This window comes from Marmota marmota, unplaced genomic scaffold (assembly GCF_001458135.2).
Source record: "Marmota marmota marmota unplaced genomic scaffold, marMar, whole genome shotgun sequence".
NCBI lineage: Eukaryota > Metazoa > Chordata > Mammalia > Rodentia > Sciuridae > Marmota > Marmota marmota.
In genome coordinates this window covers 1,904,582-1,922,835 of record NW_025999999.1, presented here as the reverse complement: position 1 = coordinate 1,922,835, position 18,254 = coordinate 1,904,582, and the positions used below count along the sequence as shown (strand labels likewise).

Genomic DNA, 18,254 nt, shown 5'->3' with positions numbered 1-18,254 from the left:
AGAAAACATATATCTGTTAGATTAAAAAAAGCACCACTTTTGTAAGAATGGAAGGCATTGAATTAAAATGAGGAATCTGGACTTTAAGAAATTAGAGGAAATATTGTCTCAGAATTGATGGGGCCAATGTCTTAGAACATCTAGCCACTTGGTATAAGGATTTTGTTTCCTGGAAACATGCCCTAGTACTTTCTTGACAAATTATGAAAATTAGTGAACTCCACAAGCCATCAGGCTAAAAGTCAATTACCTTCTAGGATCCAGGGTTCCTGTCTGACTGAAAACTAACAGTAGGTTCTTGCTTAAAAGGCCTAAAGAGATAAAAGAGAGATTCTGGTATGACATGGTAATTTCTAGTGCCTGATGGGGTACTGGGTGGAGAGAGGGCAGAAAGCCAAAGCTTCCTTGGATCAGAGCCTTAAAAGAAAACTGACTAGAAACACACACACACACACACACACACTGTAATGCAGTGGTTCAGAGCAGCAGGAATCCTAGAGCATGGTGATACCTAGATTCCTGTCCTAGTCCTATTGCTACTTGCAAGGCACTAATCTTCTCTGTAAAAAAAACAGAGAAGAAAACTCTGTAAACACTCTCTAGATAGGAAAGAGGGGTGGAAAGGGGAGGGAGGGGCAGGGGGTTAGCAAGGATGGTGAAATGTGATGGACATCATTATCCAAAGTACATGTATAAAGACATGAATTTGTGTCAACATACTTTATATACAATCAGAGATATGAAAAATTGTGCTGTATATGTGTAATAAGAATTGTAATGCATTCCACTGTCATTTATTTTTTAAAAAAATCAATAAAAAAATTTAAAAAGGCTCTGTAAAAGAAACAAGATTTAAAAGATCCTTGAGATCCCTAAAAGTCTATGATCTGGTCTCTCCTGTGCTGAAGGCCTGTCAATATTTCTTCCAACCTGTAGATTAAAGTGCAAAGATTAACAGAACAGCAATTCTTTGGACCAGCACCTTCTGCATCACCTGGAAACTTGTTAGAAATACAAATTTTCAGGCTTTCTTCCAGATCTGCTGACACTGAAGTTCTGCGTATAGGGCTGTGCATCTCTGTTTTAAAAGCCCTTCAGGTGGTTATGATACACTTTCAAATCGGGAACCACTAAGATGTGGGTTTGAAGTCAGGCAGGCGTTAGTTCGAATCCCAGCTTCTTACTAGTTCAAGTAACCTTAAACAAGTAGTATGTGACCTCGCTCAATCTCAGTGCCCTCATTTTTTAAAAATTACTTTTTATTCTAATTTGTTACATATGACAGCAGAATGCATTACAACTCATATTATACATTTAGAGGACAATTTTTCATATCTCTGGTTGTCCACAAATTAGAGTCACACCATTCGTGTCTTCAATCCAGTCCCTTCGTTTTTTAAAAATGGAAAATAAACTAAAGGAAAAACTAATCAGAGAAGAAATCAAGTCAAGTTAAATACCAAATATAAACAAAAATGGCTGAGAATATAAATCATGTTTCAATAATAACCCTGGATGTTAATGGCCTAAACTCACCAATCAAAAGTCATAGACCAGCAGATTGGATAAAAAAAAAAAAAAAGAGCCAATAATATGCTGCCTCCAAGAGACACATCTCATAGGAAAAGACATCCACAGACTGAAGGTGAAAGGTTGGGAAAAATAATACCACTCACATGGACTGTGGAAGCAAGCAGGGGTTTCCATCCTCATATCAAATAAAGTAGACTTGAAGCCAAAGTCAATTAACAGGGGATAAAGAAGGACTTACTGCTCAAGGGAACATACTGCTCAAGGGAACCATATACCAACAAGATTTAACAATTATAAATATATATGCCCCAAACAATGGAGAATCTATGTTCATCAAACAAACTCTTCTCAAGTTCAAGAGTCAAATAGACAACAACATAATAATTTTGGGTGACTTCAACACACCTCTTTCACCACTGGAGAGATCTTCCAAACAAAAGCTGAACAAAGAAACTATAGAACTCTATAACATAATCAATAACTTAGACTTAACAGTCATATATAGAATATTTCATCCTTCAATGAGCAAATACACTTTCTTTTCAGCAGCACATGGATCCTTCTCTAAAATAGAACATATACTATGCCACAAAGCAACTCTTAGCATATATAAGAAAGTAGAGATACTACCCTGCATTCTATCAGACCATAATGGAATAAAATTAGAAATCAATGATAAAATAAGAAATTAAAGCTACTCCAATACCTGGAGACTAAATAATACCACTGAATAAACAATGGGTTGCAGAAGACATCAGGAGGAGATTAAAAAATGTCTAGATGTGAATGAGAACACAGAAACAACATATCGAAATCTCTGGGACACCAAGAAGGCAGTTCTAAGAGAAAAGTTCATTGCATGGAGTTCATTCCTTAAAAGAAAAAGTCAACAAACAAATGACTAAACATTACATCTCAAAGTCCTAGAAGAAGAAGAACAAATCTACACTCAAAGCAGTAGAAGACAGGAAATAATTAAAATCAGAGCTGAAATCAATGAAATTGAAACAAAACAATTGAAAAAAATTGACAAAACAAAAAGTTGGTTCTTTGAAAAAATAAGTAAAATTGACAGACCCTTGGCCATGTTAACAAAGAGAAGGAGAGAAAAAACTCAAATTACTAACATACATGATGAAAAAGGAAATATCACCACAGACACAGAAGATAATTAGAAATTATTTAGAAAACTTGTACTCCAATAAAATAGAAAATATCAAAGGCATCAACAAACTTCTATAGTCATATGATTTTCCCAAATTGAATAAGGGTAATATACACAATTTAAACAGGCCAATATCAGGTGATAAAATAAAAGACGCCATTAGAAGCCTACCAACCAAAAAAAGCCCAAGACCGGATACATACACAGCTGAATTCTATAAGACCTATAAGGAGAACTAATACCAATACTCTTCAATTTATTTCAGAAAATGGAAAAAGAGGCAGCACTTCCAAACTCATTCTATGAAGCCAATATCACCCTGATTCCAAAACCACATCAAAGAAAGAAAACTTCAGATCAATATCTCTAATGAACATAAATGCAAAAATTCTCAAAATTCTGGCAAATTGAATACAAAAACATATCAAAAAAATTGTATACCAGGATGTGGTTGTGGTTCAGTGGTGGAGCACTTACCTAGCATGTGTGAAGCACTGGGTTTGATTCTCAGCATCACATATAAATAAATAAAATAAAGGTCCAACAACAACAAAAATTTAAAAAAAAAAAGATAGTGCACCACGATCAAGTGGGGTTCATTCCAGGGATGTAAGGTTGGTTTAACATATGGAAATCAATAAATGTAATCCATCACATCAATAGACTAAAAGATAAGAATCATATGATCATCTCAATAGATGCAGAAAAAGCATTAGACAAAATACAGCATCCCTTCATGTTCAAAACACTAGAAAAACTAGGGATAACAGGAACATATCTCAACATTATGAAGGATATCTACACTAAGTCCCAGGCCAAAATCATTCTAAATGGAGAAGAATTGAAAGCATTCCCCCGAAAAACTGGAACAAGAGAGGGATGCCCTCTTTCACCACTTCTATTTATCATAGTTCTTGAAACACTGGCCAGAAATTAGACAGAAGAAAGAAATTAAAGGGATATGGATAGGAAAAGAAGAACTCAAATTAGCATATTTGCGAACAATATGATTCTATATCTAGAAGACCAAAAAAATTCCACAAGAAGACTTCTAGAACTAGTAAATTAATTCAGCAAAGTAGCAGGATATAAAATCAACACCCATAAACCCCTTAAAAACAGCATACTGATCATGGCATTTGCAGGGAAATGAATGGCATTAGAGAAGATTATGCTAATCCCAAAAAAACAAATGCTGAATGTCTTCTCTGATATAAGGGGGGTGATTCAAAATGGAGTTGGGAGGGAGAGCGAGGGAGGAAGTTTACCTCTAGATAGGGAATAGGGGTGGGAGGGAAAGGGAGGGAGATTGGGAATAGAAGGATAGTGGAAGGAGACGGTCATCATTATAAAAAAATTCATGTATGAAGATGTGAATTTGGTGTCAACATACCTTATATACAAACAGAGGTTTGATAAATTGTGGTATAAATGTGTATTAAGAATTGCAATGCAAAAAAATTATGAATGTAATGCACTCCTCTATTGTGATGTATGTAAGAAATAATAAAAATAATTAATTAATTAATTTTTAAAAACCAGCATACTGTAGGGACACAGCCACATCAATATTTATAGCAGCACAGTTCACAATAGCTAAACTGGAACCAATCTAGATGCCCTTAAATAGATGAATGGATAAAAAAATGTGGTATACACACACACACACACACACATACACATATACATTCACACAATGGAATATTATTCAGCATTAAAAGAGAATAAAATCATGGCATTTGCAGGTAAATGGATATATCTGGAGAATATTATGCTTTAGCATAATCCCAAAAAATCAAATGCTGATTATTTCTCTGACATAAGGATACTGATTCATAATATGCTGCAGTGTGGTGGGGGCAGAATGGGAGGATTAAATGAACTCTAGCTAGGGCAAAGGGGAAAGAGGAGGGAGGAGAAGGGAGGGGACTTAGGGGTAGGAAAGACAGTGGAAAGCGATGGTCATCATTACCTTTAGTACATGTATAAAGACACAAAGGATGTGACTTTACTTTGTGTACCACCAGAGATAGGAAAAATTGTGCTCTATATGTGTAATATGAATTGTAATGCATTCTGTTGTCATATATAACGATTTAAAATAAATAAATGAAAGTGCAAAAAAAATAGGATATAATACCTACCTCAGCAGGAAGATATAGGATGACATGAAATAAAAAATGTTTAGTTCTTGGTCAGTGCAAGACACACAGAAGTGATCCATTAGTGGGGAATTGGTATTACTTAATTACTTCCATCATGTGTGTGTGTGTGTGTGTGTGTGTGTGTGTGTGTTGCTGGGGCCTGGTGTATATTAACATGCTACTCTATCACTAAGCTACAATTATTTATAGATTTGCTTATTTTCCAAGGGATTGATCATTAAGGACTAATTTTGATATTATTTTTATGATGGTAAAAAGTTATAATAGCAGCTCCACTGTGTTCTTCATTGGCATCCTATATTTGGGACTCCTTCTCCTCTTCTGCTCTGCTTTCATAGCCTCTCATGTTCACATAGCCCACTGTGTCCCCTTCCCTTTTCTTCACCTTACCGGCCACTTGGCATTCTTCTATCTGTTGAACTATCCCTGTGTCATTCTCCTTTTCAGATGGCCAGCTGTAGATGTACAAACTTGTGTGAGAAGAGCCTGCATCCAGCACAATTCCATACTGAAGGCAAAACAAGACAAAAACTTATCAGTATCACATCATTCTTCATATTCAGCTTTCAACAGAAATGTGACAAGGACAGGGTTATCAAAACCACAAGGAGAAAACTTTTTTTTTTTTTTTTTGTATTTGGGATTGAACCCAGGGTTGCTTAACCACTGAGCAACATTCCCAGCCCTTTTCTATATTTTATTTAGAGACAGGATCTCACTGAGTTGCTAAATGCCCTGCTAAGTTGCTGAGTCTAGCTGTGAACTCGTGACCCTCCTGCCTCAGCCTCCCGAGATGCTGGCATTTCAGGCGTGCACCACTGCACCTAATTAAGAAAGCATTTTGATTTGAGAGGAACACTAGGCCAGGATGGAGGGCTGTAGTTACCTGGATCAGTAAAGTGACCAAGACACCTGTCTTTTTAGGGCAAAGCTCTCTATGCTGACTGAACATTAGAAATGTCAGGCCTTACCCAGGGCAGAACCTGAGTGGAAATATTAGTTAGAAACTTCTTAGGTCATTCTAAGGTACAGCAAAAATTCAGATCCCCAAGGAATGAACAGAAAGCAAGTAATGTAGTAGTTGCCAGACTTGTCTACACACTGAAACCACCTGAAGAGCTGCACAGACCATGATGCCTGTGTCCCCTACCAGATACTGTGATCTAATGGGTCTGGTATGTGGGCCTGGGCTTGGTAATTTTTATGCAATCCCTTGTGATTGTGTTGTACAGAAAAGTTGGGGAACCATTATTAATCCATTGAAAGTTTCAAAGCCAATAATCAATACCTTCTTCTAATTTTAGTTCAGTAATATGATTTTTTTAAAGAGAGGCATAGAAAATATTAAATGTACTTGCTTTTTAATTGTGTCATTAATTTTGAAATTGTATTCATAAGATTTCAGCTCAATCTTCATAAAGAGTAAGGGGAGAGTAAAGAAAGAAAAAAAAGGGGGGAGAAAAGGAAAACAGTTTAAAGAAGAACTAGATGGTCAGAGGAGAGAGGGAGAAGAACAAAACTACCATACTATATTACAGGAGTGCATTAAATGTGCTAGGCACATGTAATATGAAGCAGAATAGTTCTATAAAGTAGGTGCTATTTTTATTTCTTCTATAGAGGTGAGAAGCTAAAGTACAAAAAGTTAAGTAATTTATTCAATATACAAAGCCAATAGGGGATAGAGCATGAATCTGAATTACAGTCAGACTCAAGACTGTATGCTTAAGGCCTTATACATGGAAAGACAAGCAAGGGATGGGGAATCGTTTTCAAACTGGTAAAATTGACTATAAAAAAATTACACAAATCTTAGATGTGTATCTCTGAAATTCTGCAAATGTGCACATCTGTATAACCACCAACAACTATTTGGTGGTGGTTATACTAGAAGCCTAGCTGTACAGGAATATCAGGGTACAGAACATTTTCTAGCTGCCCAGTAGGATTCCTAACAGCCCTCTTAGTCATTTTGCCCCACGTGTAACCACTGTCTTGATTTCCATCACCATTGATGAGTTCTGCCTGTTTTTGTACTGCAATAAATAGGATTCACATAGTGTGCTCCTCTTTTCTGTTTAACTTTACCCTGCATCTGTAAGGTACATTCAAACTGTGTGTATCAGTACTTCTTCCTTTTCCATTATTACAGAATATTTCATCATATGCATATACTACACATTTTGTTGGGGGATGTTGGCAGTATAGGTGCCAGGGACATTCTAGCACATTGCATTTTGTGGAAATAAGCTCTCATTTTCTTTGGTATCTACCCAGGAGTAGACTGCCAAATGCCCATTTTTATCAGTTTGTACTCACTTTGGTTATATCCCTGAGCTGAATCAGGAGGAAAAAATGCCATGGAGATTAATGACATCTGCCATGGGCTTGGGTTGATAATATGGTGGCACATGCACTTTCTATGATCCCTATCCTAGAGAGAAACATGGAGGGAAGTATATGGGGAAGCAAAAGGAAGAGAAGCAAAGGAGGCACTTCTGAAATGTGAGCCAACCCTTGTCACACTTTGCTGCTTATTTCACTGAGGACCTCAAAGTGTGGTCTGCCATTTGAAAGCATTTAATTTAGCTCTCACCCCACCTCGCCACTGCCATCCTCACATTGTCTTACCAAGTAGGAGGACTTAAAAACCTCCAGGGAGAAACTAGGACAAGAATGAGACCTCCCCGGACCACTAGGAATAGCTAAAGATAGGGCCTCTTGAGTGACCAACTTCAATGCACTTCACTACAGACCAGGAAGCAGTACTGGTGTGAGTACCCTTGAGCCTGTCAATCTTCACAGTGTTCCCTGCCTTCTCGTGCACCACAGGGAGCCCCTCTAGGCACTAGCATTTTGCCCTCAGAAAGAAAGGCCCTGGGCAGGGCAAGCAAGCAGGCTGGACAGACCTTGCATCTAGGCTTGTTATCAAAGGAATCCTAGAAAGGCTTTAGCAGCCTTTGTGGGCAGAAAGGGACACTGACTAGGGCCCAGAGTCTCTGGAACCGTGGGAAACTTCCCAGGGTGGAAAAAGAGTTACACAGTAGAAAATTCTATTGTTTACTAGCAGGGTTCCTGAATTCTCTCTGCCAAAATTTTTCCAACTGCAAGGACATATGATAAAAGGTAGCAAGGCAGCAACAATAGCCACTTTTATCTGGAATTGGAACATTCTATTCCAACTGTAGACACGAAAGTAACCCTTCCAAGTTGCCAGGCTTCCTTCTCTCAGCCTGCTTCTCTAAGGCCCTGCACAGTGAGGTGGTTGAGAAATGAAAGCATTTACTACATTTTGTTTGCAAGCATTTTAAAAGGGGGCAGAGTGCATTTTTACTCAAGATGTGAGGACATTTTACCTTTTGTTTACAGCATACAATGCTAACCTGTTGAGCTGCACCAAATTTGTCTCTTTTTTCTTCTGAAATCTTTTGCAAAATTAAAAAATTGGTTCTTTTCTTGAGATAGCTAAAGCTTGCTTTTCTGGAAGCTCTCAGTTTGGGCATTTGGGTAGTATGCCTTTCGTGGCTATAGGGTCTACCTGTAGCCCAGGTAGCTACCACTTTTTGTTTTTTTCCCATCACCACAGCATTTTTTCCAGGGCGCATTTCAGAAAGCATCTCAGCATATAAAGCTTCCCAGAAGCTTAGGGAATGTTCCTGCTCTATCCCCCTCCTAGCCTAACAAGCCTATTATCTAGTGAATGTCTCAGAGAAGCCTGGCAGTGGAAGAACCCAGTGTTTCTTTGTGGCTCATACTTAAAACATTTCTAAAAGCCCATGTGAACATGTCCTTCATATCAAAGAAAAAAAATCAAAGATTCAAGTGGTGTCAATCCTTTATTGTTCTTTTAATATTATTTTCTATTTTAAGAGTACTAAAAGTTAATCACTTAGAAAATGAACAGGAAAAAATGACATTTAACATTCCATCTACATATTTTTATTTTATTCCTAAAAATAATGTGTTAATTTTTTTCTAGTCTTTTTTCAATAAATATTTTAATACAGTTGTAATCTTAACTGTGCATACAATCTTGTCCTAAGCTAATTTTGATCATGCACATGATTTTAGTGAGCATAACTGATCTTCATGAGCAATGTCTCATGAACAGAAGTGATGGTCTGGGAAGCAGAACCGTAGAAATGACTTTCCCTGATGGATAGGGCCACCAGCGCCCTTGTGGCCTTGTGAAGACATGTAAATGTGGATGGCAACAGATCCTGAGCTCACTGAGACTAGAGGCCACATGAAGGTAGGGCAGACCACTCCTTGGGATGGAAATAATTCTACCTGCACAAATATCATGGTTCCAGGCTTTTGTGTAATCTCTTTAGGTAGCAAGAAAGAGAAAACTGGAGTGTCAGAGGTTCTTCCTGACTCTCCAGAAGTGGGACATTGAATCTTCTTGTCTAAATCTCCTTGTTTAACAATTACGGTTGCACTGGCCTGCTTATACCTGTCTATGGGCCACACAATTTATGCTCCAGTGCCATTATCCAGAAAGCCCCTCACCTGAGATCCCCACCTTCTCTGTTCTCCTCTGATTAGGTTCTACCATCCTAATTAGAATGCTTGTCTTTTTCTTATAAAGACAACACTGAGCACATTTTGTAATTATGTATTTATGTAGCTATTTGATTAATGTCTGTTTTTCCCATTAGATTTTAACCCACATGAGGGTAGATCTACTGTACTTTCCACAGTATAGCCAGCATCCTCCATGGTATATACTACTAAATATTAAGCAAAAAAAAAAAAAAGGAATCCAGCAGATATTGTCGAGTCAGATGAAAAAACAAAGGGAGGATGGAACTATATGTTTCCTAAATTCCTTGCAATCCTAAAAGAGATTAACACAATCTAATATAAAGAAGTGGCATTGGAATGGTTTCATGCAATCCTCCAAATACCTTATAAGCCAGGAGAATGTTTCCCCTGCAATATTATTGTTTGGAAACACAATCAACAACACAACAGTAGTTGGGGGGGGGCCCTAATGAGAGTGTTTAAAACCTAAAAGCTCTGCTTCCAGGAATGGATTAATGACAAATATGGCTTAATGAAAGTACATCTGCATCTGCCCTCCTCTTCTTGACTGCTATACCAGGAACAGTGTTTTTCCTTTCCTGAGATATAGTATTTAAGTTGCCATCTTGGAAAAAAAACTAGGACCTTACAAGATACCAAACATGCTGGGTGCTTGATCCAGATGCTGTTTTCTCTCAGTCTCCAGATTAATGAGAAAATTAAGTTCTGTGTTTTATAAATTATCTTGTCTGTGGCATTCTGTTAGAGCAACTCAAAATGAACTATGATAGCAGGCAACACAGGCAACAGTGTGATCACTAATTTCACAGGTTCCTTTAGACATACTGTTTCTTCAAAAGCTTTCTTCAAAGTTCCTGAGCTTTAACAATAACATTATCCATCTCATCAGTCTGGCTTAGAAAGGCTGGTATATAAACAAAGCTTATCCTTTGAATGTGACTCTAGTACTCTATAAACAAACCAGATTAATTATAGAGATGCAAGCAGGACCTATAAACATTTACAGACCATTTTCTTCCTTTCTCGTTTCTCTTTTTCTTTAAATGAGATGCTACGTCTTCAATACAAACTACTGCTTTGCTTTGTCATTTGTCTTATAAACAGTGGTAAAATACACATAACACAAAATTTAGCATTTTAACCATTTTTAAGTATACAGTTCCATGGAATTAAGTATATTCACATTGTTCTAAAACTATGACCATAATCCATCTCCAGATGCTATTTTCTAATGCAGATAATGTTAAAGTCCAGTAGAATAAAATTAATACAGATATTTTCCAAGAGTATTTGGAATGCAAAGCAAATTCTTCATAAAAACAAAATCAGAAATACTAATCTAAGAGTAGCACTTTAGTTCATTTTGAAAAAATAAAGGCATGGGGAAGAGCAATTACCTTTTAGCAGCAGTCAGAACCCCTACAGACTGCTAGCTATGCATACCACCCTACAAGCTTGAGGTCATTCATAGAATACATCTTCAGTAAAGCAATGTTGACATTTGGTGTCTGCTGAGGGCTTCTGATGTGCTCAGCACTCTGAGAAGTCAGTCATATATTTTATACCATTTAATCCCCACAACCATTCTCCAAGTAGGTACTGTTATTATCTCTTTGTATGTGAAAACTGAGGAATTTAATTACCCAAAGTCTCAACTAGAAAACAGTAGATCTGGAAACAAAATGAAAACAGTCTAGTCACTGAGGCTATATTCCATGTAAGTGGCAACTTTTAAGGAAGGCATGTGATTTCACATTGGCCAGTCTGTGTGCCAAAATGTGGGATGTTCATGCTAATGTGACAGTACACCAACTCCCAGTGTGTAGTGGGGAGCAGGCAATTAAGGAGTAGATCCCCAGGCCCTGAGAAGGCACTAGGGTGACAGTGGGTGACCAGGATCTCTAGAGGGTCCTGAAGCAAGGGTCTGCTTCCCACACTGATGCTCCCTGCTGCAAGGTGGGTCCTGTGCCCTTCACATCCAAGAAGGGAGCAGTTTTATCTATTCAAGATATTCACTTTATCCACTGAGTCAATAAATTTTGGGAAGCCACTACCCAATTCAGATGTTTTGTTCTTTGTAATTGAACTTTACTTTGTGCTTATTTGATTAATGATTATTTCCCTCACTAGACTCAATGAGGGCATGTACTTTGCCAATTTTGCTTATCACTCTCTCTCCAAAACTGAAAATAGAGCTGATGTTCAAAGACTTTTTGTTAAGTCAATGAACAAATAAAATGTATGTGAAGACAAATGAAACCTAGCCACTGTCTGCATACCCCAGCAGTATCTGGCCAAGTAAAAACATCAGTACAACAAGGAGTTGTGGCAGTGTTGTGCAGATGTGCCCCAGGCATGAGGCCACCACCTCCCCAACAAGGCTGAAGCCAGATAGGGTCAGCAGATATAACACAATATTGGATCATCAGCACAGAACAAATGTCCAAATAATGTTATTTTTTAAGTGGTAATTTGTAGACACAAAACAGTCAGCCTTCTATCTCTGTGAATTCCACACCCATGGATCCAACCAACTAAGGAGCAAGAGTATTTGAAAATAATTGCATCTATACTAAACATTAAGACTATTTTTTCCTGTCATTATTATCTAAAAAATAGAGTATAACTACCACTTACATACAATGTATATTATATAAGCTATTATAAGTAATCTAGAGATGATTTAAAACATGTTGGAGGATGTACAGTCATTTTATGCAAATAATCCCCCATTTTATATAAAAGACTTGAGCATCTACAGATTTGGGAATCTATGAGGCAGTCTTGGAACTAATCCCTCAAAGATACTGAAAGACGATTGTACATTATTCCAATTAACCACCTAAAATGCTTTAGTAGCCATGATATCTAGGGATGATCCTGGTACTAGTTTACAAGTCACACAAAAATGTTTCATTTTTTCCCTTACTTTAGATTTTATAAAATGTTTTATCACATACCTTATTCATATAACCTAGCTTTGAATGTTTTCACAGATATTTCAAAGAGTTTACTCTAAAGTTGCAATGTTCAGTAGAACTTTCTGCAGTGATGGAACTATTCTGTGTTTGTATTGCCCAATTTTTTTCTCCCTTTTATGTGGCAGAATTCATACTTAAATTAGTACACAATCTCAACAGATAGCTAGTTTTCTTATATCAAACTACCTTTGTGTGAAATAAATCAGTGATGTTACATAGATTCATTTCAATGTCAGTGGCTGCTCTTCAAATACCCATACCTTTGACTGAAAGAATGCCAAAGCCCTTGTTCCATTTGCCAGGCCAGCATAACAACACAGAAGCACAATGGACTTGAAGACCAGAGTGAATGAAGGAAAGTCATCCATGACCACAAGTATTCACTGGGAGCACAGAGCCTGAGTCTGTCATGGATTTTGCCTTCTGGGCAGTCCTTCTCTCCAGTGATGTAACACTGAACATGCAAAAAGGTCATATCAAGAAGGCAGTCATGCTCTTTTGGAGCTGGTAAACAAATAGCAGAACCAAGATGTCATGAGCCTTCTACTGTGAGTGAAGTTTTGCCAAGAGAACCAACATCACTCAACATTAAAAGGCAAGAGAGCATGGACAGTGAGACAGCCTCGGCCTTCTGTCTAGACAAAGCAGCTGCTGCACTCAGCCTCACTGGGGCAAACTTGTGTGACAAAAGGACACCAATGTAACACCCACTCCTCTTCTTTATCGCAAGAGCTTTGGGTGGGAGGCATAAGTTTCAGAACCCTGGCATGTGCATTCATCCATCCAGCCTCACAGGTCATCACCTTAAATACCAGAGAATGTACTTTTGCACACATGTTCAAGGACCTCTGTAGTTAAGTCAACCTCTGGATATGCCATTGCCCATGTGCACATGTGTGCTTGTTAGCATGTTTGTACCAGCCTGACCTTTATAGATTTGTTTACTCTCACTTCAGTGCAAGTTTAAAGTGGTATGTTTTCAGTAAATATAAATTTACTGCATGTTTTGTTTTTTAATGAACAGATTAAATAATGAACATAATTCAAGACTTTAATAAACTGAAAATGAAGCAGAAATACAACACAGAATGTTAATAAGCCTAATGATTTTAATGACTTTAACTAGCTCTTTAAATGTAGAAATTTCACAAGAAATTTTCCTAAGAATTTATTTCAAATGACTCTGTTTGATACATGCAGACATCCTTTCACCTTTTTGTATTTATTTTCCTGCTTTCTCTATATTTTTGAAGATAAGAAACACATCTTCTCTATAATCTTTGATTTCTGATATGCTTTATACAGAGCTAATAAATTTTATTATTTTGGTGATAGTGATAATAACAGAGCAAAAAGAGCAGAGTGCAGTGTTGTGATTGACCCATGATGAAAAATGAGTAAGTTGTAGAGATAAAACTAGACCCTAGGATATGAGCATATGACTGTGACCATAGAACATGGTACAACAAAGGTGTGGATGAGGTTAATGAAGTAGTCATCTTTGTTGAAGGGCTGACCTACTGAGTGGCTGAACAATAATAAAGGCAGTTATCTTCCTGCTACTAATTTAATCAAGGCATTTCCTCTTACAAAATGAGCATCTGTTTCCATTTTATCTCCCTCATCCAATGGATTGTAACTTGTAACTGGGAGCTGTATCCTTATCCTCAGTTCTTCCCGTATGCTCTAATTTATCCTCACACCCCTTTCCACACTCCGCTTGGGGCTTTCTCTCTCTCTCTCTCTCTCTCTCTCTCTCTCTCTCTCTCACACACACACACACACACACACACACACACACACACACACATACACAAACACACACGCACACAAACACACATGGATTTGACTTGCCTTAACATTTTGTGGTAATGGTTTGTTCTGGGAAATCCCCACAGCGATCAAAACTATCACGGATATGACACAGGAAAAGCCAAGGATGACCAGGATATTTCTGGTGCAACTGTTTTCATTAGAATCTAAAACCAAAATCAGAAGAGAAAATATCAATAAGAAATCAATAAACAATGATTTTCTCACTTTTCTGTCTGGTCTTTTTATTGTTATCAGAAGTTACCAGAAACATTAAAAAAGAAAATAGCCTATCTTTAGCCATGAGGCACTTAAAAAATAACTGAGGAAGAACTCAAGCATAAATATATTTGCCTGTATTGTGGCAGGGGCCAAGACTGAGTGAATTGTTATGAAAAGGAACAAATGGACAAAACTAGGTCACTGATCAGATAAGGCATGAGGACAGGGAAGAGTCTCAAACTGGCAGTTTAATAGGTCATATTAGTCTATCAAAATACAAGTGACAAATAATGAGAAACAAGAATAGATCTTAATTAAAAACTTACCACAAATTGTTTAATATCTTTAAAATATTAAATATATATATTACCAAACATCAAATCCCACCTCTCCATGACATTGCCTGGCTTGATATGCTCTTTGCATTGCAACCATCCTTTGAAGGTAAGCAATTGGTGATAACCTAGAGGCTGAGGTGTTTTGAATATGTTGGGCCATCATTCCCCTTATTTATTGTCTTCTTAGTCTCAACTTATGAAGAGACAAACAAACAAAAAGCTCCAATAGAAGAATAATATAAAAGTTACTTTAATTGGCTATAAACAGATCACAGAAAGTGAATAGGAAATGGTCTGGCTGTGCCATTCCTTCCATCCTGACACTCCAATTTCTACCTCCCTCAACTCCCCAAACAATCCTTAAACTTTGTTCTTAGGCTTTGGGGAAGGATATGATAACAAAATGGAGAAGCCTATGCAAATGAGATGGGTTCTACAGAACAGTCTGTACTTCTCTAACAACAGGGTGGGATCCAAACAGCTGAATAAGGAACCAAGTTTCTTTCTGCCCTCTTTCTTGATGAGTAGGAGCTGTCTGCACACAAATCGAAATTCTTCCTCATGCTGTTCAGAAGAAACTTGGACTTAAAACAAAGATCTGGTCTGCCTCAATCCCCAGAATCCTTAACAAGTCTTTACACACTACAAAACATAGGATAAAAAGTTTTATGTACTTCATTATCTGTTGCTGCCCAACAAAGCACAACACTTTTCCCTTATCCCAGGTCCCCAAAGAACTTCCTCTTTGTTCATATACCTGCCTCTCCCCCAGGTTCAAGGATGGATCTGATCAAGTCTGGGTAATCTCATTTCCTCACCAGTGATTTGTTCCACAGTGGGTATGTTCCTAATTATGGCCCATGAGAACCTGGAAGGAATCTGTTGAGGCAGAGGTGCAGAGCAAGAAGCATTTCTCCTCTTCTCATTGTCTTGCATGGTTAGAATGTAATGTCAGTAGAGCAGAAAAAAGAAAGAATCTGAGTCCCTGATTGCATTTTAAGCTGCTAAATCAACCAACCTTGAGCCCATCCTCCCACAGGACAGGATCTGAATTATTTGAAGCCAAAACATCCTAGTACAACTGTTGTGAAATGTTCTCTTTGATGCCAGGGATCTGGGATCTGGAAAAAGTATCCTAAATATTCCCCAACTTAATTCCTTAAGCTGTAATATAGACAAACACAGATCTAACAAACATGTGCTTTAGATGAATAAAGGAGAGCAGAAGTTTGAATGCTTCACTCCCTCTCAAGCATTCAAAAAGTTCTACCTATTAAGTTTTTTGTTTTGTTTTGTTTTGTTTTTATAAATGACAGTTTTCTTATTTTCCTTCCAAGTCTACTCAGGCATTTTTTATTCTTATCATACAAATTACTGCAATGAAAAAGACTGACTAAGTCCCTGCTCTTTGGAGTTTATAATCCAGTTAGGGATACAGATAAACTAGAAAAGGAGTAAGTAAGTGACTTCAAGTCATGATAAACTCTAAGAAGAGATTAAATCAAGGTGTAGGAAGCCATCCATGAGCTGTGTGTGAAGTGGGTAACATTTGAACCATTAGGCAGGGAAGCCTGATTTTGGGAATTCCCAGTGGGAATCCTCTGGTTTGAGAATGCCCAAGTCACGTGGTACCCTGTCCTAGCTCACAAATTCAAGCAAAGCTTCCCAGTTGGCTAAATGCCAATCAAACTGTTTACTACAAGACCCCTGCACGGGAAAGCAGCACCACAAGCACTGAAAGAAGATGCCTCCCATTGAAACCTTATCCCTGCCTTTTATATACTCCCCCGTAAATAAAGAATCGGGACCTTTTTCTGTAGTTCCAGTTCCCCTCAGGACTGGAAGACCCATCAGGTTCTCCACATTTTAAATTGATCTTTGGCTTTGTCACATTCCTTACTGATTACTTCAGACTTTTTATTTTCCCAAGCAGCTCACACCTCCTGGTCAGAAACCTGCTCTGACAGGGTGCTGGCCACACTGATACCAAGGAATGTGATAAAGTGATTGAGCATAGTTGGATGGGACAGAAGGTGTTAGGTTGAGAGTCAAGGAAACTTCTCTCTGACTGTGACATTTGAGCTGAAGCCTGGATGACCAGGAATAAGGATCAGGGAACAAAAACTGCAAAAGAACCTGAGGCAGGGTCCAGCTTGATGTAATTATAACTGTTTCTTCGTTTTCCTAGTGAGAGTTATTCACTGAACAGTTGGATGTACATGTTTCCACATTTGCCCAGATTTTGCAATGATGACCACATTACTAAGATATATTCAAGCCTTTAATCATATTCTTATTTCTTTTGTTGTTTTATTTTGGATACCAGAAATTGAACACAGGAGCACTTGACCAGTGAGCCACATCCCCAACCCTATTTTGTATTTTATTTAGAGACAAGGTCTCACTAAGTTGATTAGCGCCTCACCGTTGTTAAGGCTGGCTTTGAATTTGTAATCCTCCTGCCTCAGCCTCCTGAATCTGGAATTACAGGTACGCACCACAGCACCCGGCATATTCTTATTTCTTATTCAAGACATAAGATTCAAGTCAGAGAGAAAGTTTAAGTATTTTCCATAGATGATTTTCAAAAGCTATAGTACCAAAGAAAAAACACAATGGCTGTTTGTTTTTCATGGAACCAGCCAGATTACCCAGAGAGGAGAAACTTCTGTCTTTCATGGGCTATGTGGCAGGCAGTTTTCACATGCAGGAAGCCAGACTCTTTTCAGGAAGTGGTGCTAGACATCAGGTCCAATTGACAAAGCTGGGATGTGCTCTTGAAAGGAACCACTGGGCCAGGGTGTGGCTCAGTGTTAGAGTGCTTGCTTAGCATGTGCAGGGCCTTGGGTTCAGTCCTCAGCAACACACACACACACACACACACACACACACACACTCTTCTGGTCACTGTTCCCTTTTTTTAGGCACCTAGAGTTCTTTCAGATCCGCCAACTGATAGTCAAGTTCTACTACAGAAAATTCACAGACTGTCTTCCCCCTGAAAAGCCCTCCATTTGTGTTGTGGATAGCACAAATGTGATTTCTATCAGACAATCAAAAATGGTATTTCAGAAAATAATTTCAAGAAACAATTTCACCAAATGGGTTTTTTCCTCTGAACTGGCTCACTATACTAGACAATTAAAAGGCTCCATCCCATTCCTGTTTTACCTCTCATGGGACAAGTGAGAGGGTTTTTCTGTTTAAGGCAAAAGAGCCTGGAAATAATTTCGACTCCTCTTTGATCAAAAAAACCAAAAAAACAAAACTCTGAGGTGTCTCTCACAAACACAGATTGAATTCAAGACAATTGGCTATGCCAGGAAAAAGAAAAACTGGTTCTTTGATTCTTATCAAAACAGCTATCATCTATCGAGATGATCATATGGTTCTTATTTTTAAGTTTATTGATGTGGTGAATAACATTTATTGATTTCCGTATATTGAACCAGCCTTGCATCCCAGGGATGAATCCTACTTGATCATGGTG

The 18,254-nt window shown here is 37.9% G+C and overlaps 1 protein-coding gene across 3 annotated transcripts in view; it reads right to left on the bottom strand.

The window, feature by feature from the left end:
* LOC107149929 (ectonucleoside triphosphate diphosphohydrolase 1-like) overlaps positions 1–18,254 on the bottom strand; it is a 107,449-nt gene that overhangs the window by 11,989 nt on the left and 77,206 nt on the right. For all 3 annotated transcript variants that reach the window (XM_015494840.2, XM_048807051.1, XM_048807052.1), the window contains exons 2-3: positions 14,247–14,371; positions 5,254–5,371 (exon numbers count right to left, since the gene is read on the bottom strand). In XM_015494840.2, coding sequence (XP_015350326.2) covers positions 5,254–5,371; positions 14,247–14,371 — 243 coding nt within the window. The remainder of the gene's footprint in view (positions 1–5,253; positions 5,372–14,246; positions 14,372–18,254) is intronic.